This window comes from Buteo buteo, chromosome 15, assembly GCF_964188355.1.
Source record: "Buteo buteo chromosome 15, bButBut1.hap1.1, whole genome shotgun sequence".
In the NCBI taxonomy this organism is placed as follows: Eukaryota; Metazoa; Chordata; class Aves; order Accipitriformes; family Accipitridae; genus Buteo; species Buteo buteo.
This window is the reverse complement of record NC_134185.1, coordinates 26605806-26619014: the sequence shown is the minus strand read 5'-3', so window position 1 is coordinate 26619014 and position 13209 is coordinate 26605806. Positions and strand designations below refer to the sequence as shown.

The following is a 13209-nucleotide window of genomic DNA, read 5'->3' as shown; positions in this document are numbered from 1 at the left end:
GTTTTTGTTTTGTTGGAGTCACCTGTAGCTGGGGATGAAGTAATGCAGCAAGAGGCAGTATCTGGTGGCTGTTGAAGTAGCTGGTATTTGTGGCATGGGTATCTTGCAGATTAAGAAAGGAAGGAAGACAGATATATTGGCATCCATGGTATATTTTTTTTTTCCTTTAGCCATTACTTTTAATGAAGGTCCTAGGGGGATATTTGATTTCTGCATGTCTTCACTGTTAAGTGCTTGTTGTTGGAAAATGGAATTGGAAGCTGTAGATGGCCTTCATAAAAAGGCAAATGCAAGTTAAGATCTAGACTTTTTTTTAAAAAAAGAAACAACCAACCACAAAGGGAAAAAAAATCCCTGTGGCGGTGTAAGTTTTCACTCATACTTTTATTTCAGCAAAATGAAGTTGCCTGATTACGTGACTGCTGTTCCGGAATATTGCTTTATCCTCTTATCTGGGGGGAAAAAAATAGAACCTGTTAATCTAAAAATTGTTCTACAGTTATATAACTGTTTCTTAAAAATAGCTCCAGAATGGTGGAAAAGAAAGATAGATTCTACAGGGTATAAAATTTCTGTTTTGTTCAGTTTCTGCTTTTTTTTACATAGAGCATCCGCATATTATACATAGTATTTTTGACTATTTTGTGGTGGCCAGTTGCATGTTACTTACATGTACTCATACAGCAGCTTATGAACATCCTGTAGCACAGTTCTCTATCAGATACTGTACATGTGCGGCAGTAATAATAGCACTAAAGCTGAATGCTGAGGAGCTGGTAGACAGAGAGGTACACAAAGAGAAAGCATTGAGGATAGGGTATCTCTTTGTGCATGTGGCAGTTACTGCTGTGAAAGTTTAACTTTGAAATTGATTGTTCAGAACATCCTTTATTATGTTGTGTTTCTAAAAATCACAATTATATTTGACTGTGGGTGTGTGATATCCTTGGGATAAGGAGGCAAAATGCATAAATCAAAAGGTTTATTGTATTCTGGTAAAATGAGTTCATTTTTTTTAAGATGTACTTCTATCTTAACATGCTCACTTTTCTCATCTAAAGAGATTTTATGTAAGTTAGGTTAGCCTTTGTCTTTGTAGATTAATTAAGCAGATGGCCACTGTAAGCTTGGACCAATAGCAGTATAACTAACCTGTTTCTAGTGACCGATAGGAGTAGAAATTTGCTCTTGGCCTTACCTGCTGTTTACTTTAGACTCTGATCAGATACAGTCTGTGAAATCTTTTCTGCTTCAGTTAAATACCCCATAGTATTGTATTTACCACCTCTGCTTTTAATGAGTCTGTACTTTCACATTTCTCTAACACTGGCATCTGGAATGTTGAGTACAGTAAGGAAAAAGTAGTTGACTGCTGTCATTATTTTTCTCTGCTGAATAATCTTTTCCTGTAAAACATATTTCACCTGCTGCTTTTTGAATTGTGTGCTACTTCATTAAAGCTCTCCTTGTTGCATAGGACTGATACCTGACTTTATTGTGGGAGTGGCAGCATCCCACGGTCTGTACAGTGCTACCCTTCTTTTCGGTGCCCTGTTAAATCATCTTCTGAATGTGGGCTTCATGTGAGCCAGCTAATTTGATCCAGATCTGGCTCAAGAGTAGGAAGTTGTTAAATTTGTTTGAAGATGTTTCTCTTCTGGAGTTGTAGATTCCCCATATGAGTATTATTAGCCTAGATATTGCTGGGCAAATTGTCACTTCACAGAAGTATTAGTAGGCAGTACTATTTTACATGAAATCTCAAAATATTGGTTATGTTAAGATCCCTTAACCATGATGGCAGTACTTGGTGTGTATGTGATATGTTGGGGACTTAGGGGTTTGCTTCTCTTTTTTCTCTCTGCCTGTATATGCCTGGTGCCTGTTAAAACCTCAGTTTTATCACAGCAAATCCCAGGAGCAAAACCACTTAAGTGTTTTGCCTTTTTTGTTTGCTTGTGGAGTTTGGATTTTTTCCCTTGTCAAAAATTGTTGCGCTGGCTTGGTACAATCTCCCTGAAGTCAACTGTTGCAAAGCACAAACTGTTGTTAGAAGTTTTTGTTAAGCTTTATTTGTTGAAATATATTCTAAAGTTTTTATTATTTGAGACTTGTGATCATTGATATTGCCAAACAGCTAGTTTACAGGAACATTTTTTTTAAGCAGGATTTGGATCATTTTACCTGATATCTTCTTGCACAAAAAAAATCAGCTATATATTTCAGGGAAATGTGTATTAATTTTTAATGAGGGATGGTTTGGATGACAGGTGGTTCTACCAAATGTCTTTTAACTTCGGTTGATATTGGGAACTTTAACTTCAAACCTGACTGCAATGGAACATAGGAGAAAACACTTTCTACTGAGCTAGTCTCTTTCCTGGTTTTTAAACTGATAATGTATGATCTTCAAAAAATCAAATGTATGATCTCCATTGTGTGCTTCATTTTTGCACTGATTCTGGTTTGATGACCCACGTGCAATTCTGTGGGAAGATATTCAGATTGTCTCTTGTCAACTAACTTAAGTGATGGAATTAGGAATTTTGGCTCTTGAAATGGCCACTGGAATGCAGAGATTGATTTGTGGTGCTAAGGGGACATCATACGAAGATGCTGTCTTTCCACTTGGTCCACTGTATCATTTAATTGTGTGTCCTTGTTGCTGGAAGTTTGCCAAAAAGGTTGTGGAAATGAGTGACATGTTGCAAATGGAAAAAAGGAAAGTCATTAACTGTAGCGGAGGAGGATAATGAAGATGATACCAAATGGCCAGTTCATAGTAAGTTAGATGGGATATGTTAGGCAAGTTTCTGTTAAAGAATTTCATACGTACGTAGTATTCCTTTTGTTCATAAGGGTGTCTGAGAAGCTGTTTAACATTTGCTAGATTAACTAGATTAACTCAGTGTTACCTCTGAGTTTACTTCCTTGGATAAGTGGGTATGCTACCCTGGTACTTCTGCATACAGCTTTTACTCTTTCCAGCACTGCTTTCTGCTCTGTTTACTAAAAATGCTTTAAACTCTTCTTGTAGTATTGTTTGATTTTTGTAGGTTGTTGGAGGCCTGTGAGGCTGACCTACCATTTGTTCCTTCTTCCATCTCTCTACAATAACATTGCTTAGGGGTAGTAGCTTTACCAATATTTCATCACACATCTTATTCCGTGATGATGCTGTTTGGAGGGAAGTAAGAAAAGCAACAAAATTGCTTCGGTTTCTGAAAATTCTGTCTCAGCTGCAACCTCTTAAGTTTGCATTTGCATTATTCAGGGTTGTACTGTTTGTACTCTTTGTGAATTATGTAGATTTTAAAGGACTTCAGCTTTTAAAACAATTAAGTTTTTAGGTACAACTTGCATTCTTTTGGTATGCAGCACAGTAGATTACAGAAGATTCTACAGGAATTAGTTTGAAATAAAGTAGAACTGACTTGGAGTTTGCTATCCACTTCTTATGTAAAACAGTTCTGATCGACACTGCCAGTATGGTAACTGGTGATGGTGGAAGCCAGTGAACTTGCTTCTTTTTTCCAAGTAACATTAATTAAACTTGCTTCTGAACACTACATGACTGGTTTTAATTTGAAGGCATAGATGTGACACAGGCAACTCAGTTTACTGGCAGCAAGTATTTTAGTATTTAGTATTGTCTTATTTTAAATTAGTATTAATTAATTATAGTATTAAATTGTATTTTCCCTCTAGTAAGTTTTTTGTTAATTATTTTTTTGGTTTTTTTTAGTCCCTTGCTGTTTAAACACAGCATTTCTAACCATTATTTGTTTATAAATTGTATGAGGATTTTGGGCCCACTTTCTCATACAGAACTTTTTCAGTGTCTGAACAGTTCTCTCCTATGTCTGCAGCGCTTCCTTTTCTGGTACAGCTTTCTGTGATGCATGCTTGTATTTATTTATTCTTTGGAAGAGATTTATTTGCAGAGATTTCCTCCATTCATTCACCTCATATTTTGACATAATAAACTTGAAGTAATATGAACAGGGCTTTTAAAAATGGCGAGCGAAGATTTCTAGACAGTGTAAAAAAAAAAAAAAACCCAACAAAAAAACCCCAAAACACCCCCAAAAAACCCCCAACCCCCAAAAAACCCCCCTCCAGCCAAAATGAACCAACCAAACCCAAACTGTTCTGTGACTGCTACTGCACCCTGGAAAGGCGTGCTTTTGCTTCTGGAGGTTGATGAGTCAGTCTCTTCAGGGTTTTTTGCTAGGGTTGGCCTCCTGCCGGTCCATTTTGAAATTTCTCAGTTGGCTCATCTGATTATCTATGCTGCATTAAGTCTAGTCCGATCTGTAAGTAGGTAGATAGGGGGGAACTCACGTGTAGTGTAAATACTGCTGTCATGGCACATCATCCGTGGTCTTTGTTTTTTGACCAGCTCCCAGGAGAGTTGGACACTGCTGTTGTTGAAAGCAGCTTTTTTGGACAAGGTTTCTGGGGGGCAGCCACATGCTTGCATGGTAGAGTGAAGACTCGTGGCCCCTTCAGTAAGTTGTATGTTGGACGCTGGAATTGTTTGTGGCTTGTTGCTGGGGTCCATGCAATTAACAGTTACAGAACAGTTCAGAGAAGCATTCAGAAGAACCGACATCCTATAACAAATGTAAGAACTTCTGTACACTAAACTGCAGCCAGATTCAAGACCTGCAATTTGTATAATAGAGGCTTGACTTCCCCCATTTATCTTCTGCTCAGTTATTAAGAATAATTCAATTTATTTTCCTGGATTGGGGTAATCTGTGTCAGTGTTTTGGGGGGGTGGGAGGGGAGGGCAGGAAGAGAAGGTCAGCTGTTTTTAATACTGGTGTTTTTCTCCATGGTCAGGACTTTGTAATTATACCCTGGATAAAATATCAAATTTCAAAGTCTTTCACACAACGAAGGTTCTCTGTTTTCAGTGGCATTAGATACACATGCATCCCATAAACATAGGCATCATGTGCATTTTGGTTTTGATTAGTATTGGGTAACTGTATTAGCTGATTGCTCTGCTGTTGTTCGATGATATCTTACTGGGAGCAGTGAAGAAATTGTCACATATACATGAATATCTTGTAGATGAGGGTTCTTATAGTTGTTCTTATAAGTTGTTCAGGGTTACAGTGAACCCTCTCTGTCTCTTATATGTTATGACTGACCATTGGGCAACAGATAAGGATTTTAAGTAGCTAAATGATGGTGGTATGTATCTGGGCTGAGAAATGGCTTCAGAGTTTTTCTTCCAGTTACGATAAACATAGTTGGCACTGGTGATTTAAAAAGCATAGCACAGGAAAATGTAAATGAGTAGCAGGAGTTCATTAACTTTATATTGGAGGGTTTCTTTCTTCTTCCCTTTCTTCAGAAGAAAGTGTCTGCTATGCTTTCTCCCTGTGATTAGGTTTTTATTAAGACCAAAATTGGTGCTGGTACATTATTTTCTATGCCGGATATGCAGTAATGAAATAGTTCAGAAGTGTAACACAAGGTTGTAAGAAAGCCACATGAAATGCTCTTCACTTTTATTCCATCTGCTGTTATTACGTGGTAGAAATCTTGTAGCACGTTTTTAAAATAGAATTTTTTCAGTTTTCTAATTTATGTGGCTTGGGAAGTATTGGACCAGGTATTAAAAAGTCATGCCTATTAGAAAAGTGCTCTAGGGAGCTTTGTGGTGGCCCCCCAAAAATTTGTTAAGTTAATTGAAAAGCAAAATTTGACATACAAGCTTGATGCTGTTCAAAGGAAAGCCAGTAGCAATTAGCTATTTATACATTTTTTTTTTTTTCTCCTGTCTCATTAAGTTTTCATTAATGAGAGCAGTCTTAAGCATTAAAAGACTCTGGAGGTACACAAGCCATGTTTAAGAGTGTTTGTAATCTTCAGATAAATACTAGTTCAATGAAATAAAAATTGAGTAATGCTGAAAAGAGAGCACTTCTAATTCTGAACCAGGCATTTGCCTAGCCCGACTGTATGGAAGGGAAAAAACCACTGCTTGCATAAAATAGTCTTTGGCAGGATTTGGCCCAATGGAGCTTATTCCCATGACTACAGAAGTAATGTCTCTTAAGTTCTATGGTGCTTTCTGAATTCTCTCCTATTTTCAATGAAATTTCCGAATTTCGTGGGTTTTTGTGTTGTGAGGAGATGTTTCAGAATGCAGATGGGCTCCCTTTCCAGCTGAGCCTGCAGTCAAGGCAGACTGAAGCAATATGCTCTAAGAAAAAGTGTGAATTTTCTCATATGTTTCAGTGAGCATTAATGGGAAGACTAATTAGGACAACTTGAAGCCAAAATTGCTGTATTTCACTTTGAGACAAATTATCAGAGACACCCATCAGCTGTAGTTGGATGTAGGTGTCATTCCAAGTTTAAATATGCTTGAAGAGTTTAGAATCAAAAGTGAGGAAAAGAAGTTTAAATCTAACTCAGGGCTTAAATTTAGAGTAGAACAAGGAAGAATAAAAATTACCACATATGAGTGACTGTACTGTAATAAAAACAGGTGAAAGAGATCGTATGCTTTTAATTATTATTGGTTTTAATTCTAGTTTGAAGATGGCATGTAGGCAACACTAAGTCAGTATTCCAGAGTGAAAATGCTATATTTAATACTACTGTAACTTTTTTGTTATGGAACTGTATTTAACTTTTACAGATACATGCATACAGATAGGGTTTCTTTTCTTACCTTTCTCTTGCAGATGTGACATTTCTACTCATAGAAATATGCATAGCCTAAAACATAGGTACCCACAGTCAGTTGTTTTTGAATCCTCATATACTCTTATTTTCTTTGGATACAAAAAAGCCTGTGGCTGCTTCCTTTGCAGGACTGCCTTCGTGCTGTGTCAGCTTCAGCTTCTGGGTAAGGTACAATACAAAAGTTAGTTTGCTTGAGTGTTAGACAGGCAGCAGCCTCTGGCTAAGGAGTACCTGTACAAGAAGAGGTGCGTTTCTTTCTACTGTGTGTTTTCCTTCCTACTCTCCCTAGGAAAGCAGGAGGAGAGCAGGAGTCTCTTCTCCCTGCTCTTCTGCTGCATGCTCCCAGAAAGCAGGACTGTTAACTCTGTGCTTTCAATCTCACAATATATATGCTTGAGACTCCAGCTCCATCGTGTCATATACACCTCTTTCACCTTCTTGTCATTGCTTTCACATCCTCAGCCAGAGAGGACCGAATACCTTTTTTTCTGTTGCAGAGCAAGGCTGGAAGCTGGCAGCCCCTGCTACACGTTGTAGCACGATGTACCTGATTTGTAGTGGCTATCTGTGCAAGCATCCACTGTGCTGTGAGAGAAGACAGGAAGGCAGAGCTGAGAGAATTTGATAACTGCACCTGGCACAGGCAGACTGGTTACATGTGATGGGCATATCACAGTTTTGGGAACTTGTAGTGTTGCATATCACTGTCTCCACTGCTGCAATAGCTGTGGGCACAAATGTGCTTGGTCGGAAGACCATGATTCCTTCCACTTGAAATGGGTTGTGTGGCCTTCTGTCTTCCTCTTTAACATGTCCCACCTCTTGAGCAGTATCAAGACAGAGAAAACTGCCTAGGAAAATGTTTCTCTCTGCAGTTTAGAGTTTTTAAGGAAGAAGTGCAGGGTGGAGGGAAGGTCTTTCAACTTGCATGTAAAAAAATGCTACCTCACATTTATTAGCAACATGATCCATCAGGTAACAAGCTGGTAGTATTCTACTCTCCATTTCACTAATGTGAGCATCTGTGTGTATTTTATGGCCATCATCAGCACCCTATGAATAACTCTTAAACTGCTGGTTCGTTTCAGCCAGCTCTGGCAGTTTGGTCAAGTCTTAAAGATGACTACGTTCTGTAACTGCTGGGAACATAGGTGGCTGGGTAGAGGCAAGAGACAATGTGGTGTGAGCTTACGCATTGAAACGGGAGGGAATATGGTGGGGCAGTAGTGACTCATTAGGAGGCAGGAAGGCTTCAGCAAGAATATCTGTCTTCCTAGGAGCCAGAAGACAAGCAAGTAATAAACAGCTATCAATCAAGGAACTGGTTATTATTTTGTGGGCTATAATGCATTTTCCTCATGAGGAGTGTGGCTGTAGGTCTACATTATTTTGTGTTGTGCTGTAAGTGTGAGGAGTGAGGAAGTCCAGTCCCAAACAGGGAGGAGTATTCAAGTTGGGGGTAAGGATATCGTTATTTGGATACGTCAGAAAAGAAGCACGACCATTTTTAAAAGTTGTTGCAACATTGGAAGTGCTCTTCTTTTTCCGATCTGTGGCATGATATATTGAGTCAAATATACCCTTTGAAAGTGTGTCCAATTTATGTGTTCTGGCTTTCACCAAATCATATTAACCTAGTGTAGCTGTCAAGCTGGGTATGCCAGTTGTACTTCTACAGCAATTTTTTTTCTTTTTAATTGTCCCACTGTGAACTCTTGTACCAGATGACAAATCCCAAAGAAATAAGTTCTCTCTAGGTTAGCATGAGAGAAGTGAGAAGAGTGTTATCTGTCTTGCTTTCAGCAAAAAGGACCCCAAAAGAATCTTTTAATTAGAGCAATTTCATTCTCTCTATCTGCCATGAACCTAACGAGCAATATGAGCTTGCTAAGGTGCAGCCATGTGACTTGGTGGGAGCTGATCCTCTAATGAGAGGATTAGGTGTTTATTTCTGGTTGTCCATAGCCTGTGATGCTAAGCACATGTCGCTGGGCGTGAGAGCTCTCAGCCAGTCCCCAGTAACCTCTCCTTTACCTCTCTCATTTTTGCTTTTCCATCCCCTTCCAAGTATCAGCTCACTGATTTCTCTGTTCTTGATACTTCAGCTTGGGATAGATTTCATAAATTATGCTACACGCAGTTTCTGTGTGATGTTGTATTTGGGTCTGTAAATAACACAAAACCTAAATGGGTCTGGAAATTTTTCAGAATCTTGGTTTTTTAGCAAGTCACCCGGGGAAGTGCCGTGGTTTAACCCTAGCTGGCCACTAAGCACCACACAGTTGCTCGCTCACTCCTCTCCCCCCACTGCCGATGGGATGGGGGAGAGTACTGGAAGTGTAAAAGTGAAAAAACTCCTTGGTTGAGATAAAAACAGTTTAATAATTTTTTAAAAAAATTGTAAGGAAAAGGAAAATATCAGAAATAAACCCCAAGAAAGACAAGTGATGCAAGTGAAAACAATTGCTCATGACCGACTGACCGATGCCCAGCTGGTCCCCAAGCAATGGCCCCCCTGCCAACATCCCTCTAGTTTTATTGCTGAGCATGACGTCCCATGGTCTGGGATATCCCTTGGGTCAGTCGGGGTCAGCTGTCCCGGCTGTGTCACCTCCAACCCCTTGTGCCCCCCCAGCCTGCTCGCTGGTGGGGTGGGGTGAGGAGCAGAACAGCCCTTGGCTCTGGGTAAGCACCGCCTAGCAGTAACGAAAACATCCCTGTGTTATCAACACTGTTTTCAGCACAAATCCAAAACACAGCCCCATACCAGCTACTGTGAAGAAAATTAACTCTATCCCAGCCAAAACTAGCACAGGAAATGTAGTTTGAAATCAGTGAGATCCAAAAGGGATAAATAGTTCTGTCCAAGAGGCCGTCATTAAACTGGCTCATCTCCAGCACTGCCATTTTAAAAAGTGCATTTAGTGGATTGCTTTGCCTTTAGAAAATGAGAAGAGGGGTGTTGGAAAGAGGAACCAGTCGTGGGGCTCCTGAATTGTGGTATCTCTACCACTTGTGATGTAGAAGCTACTTAATATTATGTGGGGTAGGGGAGAAATCCAGCCTGCCACTTTAAAGCTGGGGAATGAACACTGCCTTCTGCTCACAGCCTGAGAATTGTATCTGGAGCTGCTGTTGCCACCGCTTAGTACAGTTCTCTTTTTCTAATGATGGCACCTGAGCAAAATAAATTTGAAAATGTCCTGCTTTAATAGGTTTACATTCTCATAATCTTGAATGATTTAGAAGACCCTGTTTTGTCAAGAAACCTGCTTCCTTCATTTTTGTATTTCACCTTGAATTTGATGTTTTGTTCTCTGGGCAGTGATGTTAATGTGAGTTCTGTATTGTACTTAATTACGTGATAAATCTCTCTCCCCAGATCATTCAACTTCAAGTGGTACATCCTCGTTTAAGCCCAGCCGATCACTGGTTTCTATTCCCACTGCCCATGTGATGCCGTCTAATGCCAGCTCTTCGCTTTCCAAACACAGGGAAGCTTTCAAGTCTGATGGCTCAAAATGGAGTACAAGCTTTGTACGGTCAGGAGGAGGCCGAAATCAGGGTGCCCTGGACAATTCTCTTGACATGAAAGATGCAAGACCTGTAAGAAAATGGTCCTCCTTGTCTAAACTCAGCTCACCAAATACCTTCAGCCAAGATGGTAGTAGTCACTCAGCGGACTCCAGAGCTAGTACAGACAAAGCTGTGTCACCACAATTAAGGACAAACGGGCCAGGTTGTTTGCACGATAGCATGGAGTTGCTAAAAATTGAGGACAAAGAAATTGGGAAAAAGCGATCTTCTCTACTGGACTGCAAATACAAATTTGAAACGTGCAGCAAAGACGATTTTGTTTCAGATTCCTCAAGCAGGAGACATGCCTTAGACTTGACCTACAGTGCCTTACCTGAAAGCAAACCTACGGCAGCCGGTTGTGAAGCCTTCGGACAGAGATATGCAACTCTCGGACAACAGGCTGTGAGCGGAGCTCCCATACAGCCAGCAGTGAGGACTCAAATGTGGCTTAAAGAACAGTTACGTGCAAATCCCCTGGACTGCAGGACTGCTGAGGAGCCCTACGGTGTAGCTGCATGGCATGTGCAGCAGCTTGAAGACTTTAGAACAGGTGACCAGCCTGTGCAGGTAAGGCCAAAGCTTGGTGTTTGCTGCCATCATGTGGCATCATGTGTTATACCCGAGGAATAATATCGGGCAGTTTTTAATAGGACAGGAAAGGGAACAGGTCCTCTTAACCAGGTGATGGTGTTTTTAAACTTTGATTGCGGATGCTGCTGCTTGTTTCTCAGTATTACCTGACTGCCAACAGGTGCCTGTCTGCATGAGACTAGCATCTTTTTTCTGAAGCTGGACGCAGTAAGAGGTTCATCAAGGAACATTTTCAGTAGTTCTTAAGAGAGTCTTTGGTCACAGTGTGGTGGAGGAAATGTGAATGCATTTTGATCTTAATGGGTTTACTAAGAAGGCTGCATTTTTGCATTCAGCAACATGACTCCTGTGTACTGCAAGGATGAATACTCAGTCTCACTATGCCTAGCACTTAAACTGAATTCAGTTTGATATTACTGCTTATTTTTTAACTAATTATATCAACTAGAATCAACTAATAGTAGTCAATGAATATGTTTTATTTAAATAAAATAAAATGTGGGCTTTATGTGTCATACTTGAAGTATTTTCATATAGAAAATGTCAAACACATGGTTTTAAGAGACAGATAACCTATTCTAATGTGATAAATCACAATCTGTGTTTCCAGCTCTTCCCCTAATGGGAAAAGATACCTTGTGAAGGAAGGCAGTATTAAAAATCTAAAAGTCCAGGTTTACCTATGTAGGTAAACTTGGCTTGCCAAAAAAATCCCAAGCAGATTACAGTATGTAAATTTTCCTGAAAGGCATTTTAAGGCTAGGATGTTATCTGAGCAGATATAATCTAGCTGTATGTGCAAATTCCCTGTTTTCTCCAGCCTGAAGATATATTAAGTAATTTTCAAAGTGTTGTGCTCAAATTTTTTTGTTTCTTGCATTGTATATTGAAGGAAAGACTGACAAGTTTAATGATTCTCAAGATCCAATTTAGCTCTTAACGGTGGTCTGGATTTTTTTTTCCTTAAGCTTAAAAAAATTGAAGCCAATTAGTATGGTCAAACCAATAGTAATCCTTAAGGGTCTCTCTAAAAACCTGACATTGTTGCAGGTAGCCACCCTTTACATTACCCTTGCTGCAGAAACCCTCATCTTTCTCTAAACTTTTTGAAGATTTTGATGGTGAGAAATTACCCAGGTTGCCCGTGAAATTTGTGTGCAGATTCCTGTGCCTGGTGGTTCTCCTTTTTGATTTAAATATATATTCAGAGTAAGCTTTATTTACTTCGTTCTTTCATTTAGGTATATGTCTCTTCATCATCTTTTACGTACCTTTCACAACACTTTGTGTAGGATGAGTGTTTTAGAAACTCTTACTTTTGTTGAGGTCAAAACAACTCCCAGCTTCTGTTTTTCATGTCTCATAAGTGTTTTCTCACTCTGATTGTCATTAAATACAGTGTCTCCTTTTTGTATGAAGGCAAAGTTTCGTGTTTGAAACAGATCTATGTATTATTATGGTTATTCAAAAACTTGAGTTCATGCAGGCATCGATGCTGCGCTGTGTTTTGAGGACAGAGCCAACAGAGGGAGCACAAGCATTAGTTATCTTTTTGGCTGAATTCATAAAATGGTGCTGCACCTTTGCAGGTTTTTGAGATCATAAGATTATAGGGTGAAGTTTTGCCTAAACCTGTTGTGTGTTTTGTTTTGTTTTTTTTTTCTTGCTCCTGTTATTTTTATATCTGTATTGGTATTGATATATATGTCGGAGGATCCATCTAGCCCCTGGCTTAGGAAGCAATAGTCCTATCTGCTGTCTGGTTAGCCCTGGAAAACAGGGGAAGTCCTTGAAGCTGCAGTGTTTGCTCTCCTTACTCTGACTTCCCGCTTGCTTGGGAGGGTGGCACAGAGAGTCTGACAGTAATTAAGGGCACGAGGGTGCGGAGGAGGTTCCTGGTGGCCTTGGAAAGCGCTTTCCTTGGGTCTGATTTGGAGTTGTGCTGATGGGCCTTGAAATGTGATCTGTTCCATTTCTTCAAGTGAGAAGATGTGGTGGTGAAATAGGACCCAGAGAAACAGAAAGTTAAAGCGTGTGCGAGAGCGGTGAGCCTTCGGGCTCTCAGGGGCATCCTCTGCTGAGCCTTTGGGCTCTCAGGGGCATCCTCTGCTGGCCCACCCAGCCTGCCCCGTCCTTCTGCCCAGAGGTGAGGAGGAGGGACGCCAGAAGAGGTGAAAGGAGAATGGTTCTCCTGTCTTGACACCTGTTTGTTGAAGAAAGCTCAGCATAACTGCGCTATGGTTTTTTTCAAAGGATCACCATATGTGCACCTGGGAACTGATACGCTGCTACTTCTGAGAAACCAAGAAAACTGTAATCCTGGAATAT

At 40.0% G+C, this 13209-nt stretch overlaps 1 protein-coding gene across 1 annotated transcript in view; it reads left to right on the top strand.

Moving 5' to 3' along the window:
• CEP85L (centrosomal protein 85L) overlaps positions 1 to 13209 on the top strand; it is a 121976-nt gene that overhangs the window by 37968 nt on the left and 70799 nt on the right. Inside the window, exon 3 of the mRNA XM_075046837.1 lies at positions 10094 to 10857. Coding sequence (XP_074902938.1) covers positions 10094 to 10857 — 764 coding nt within the window. The remainder of the gene's footprint in view (positions 1 to 10093; positions 10858 to 13209) is intronic.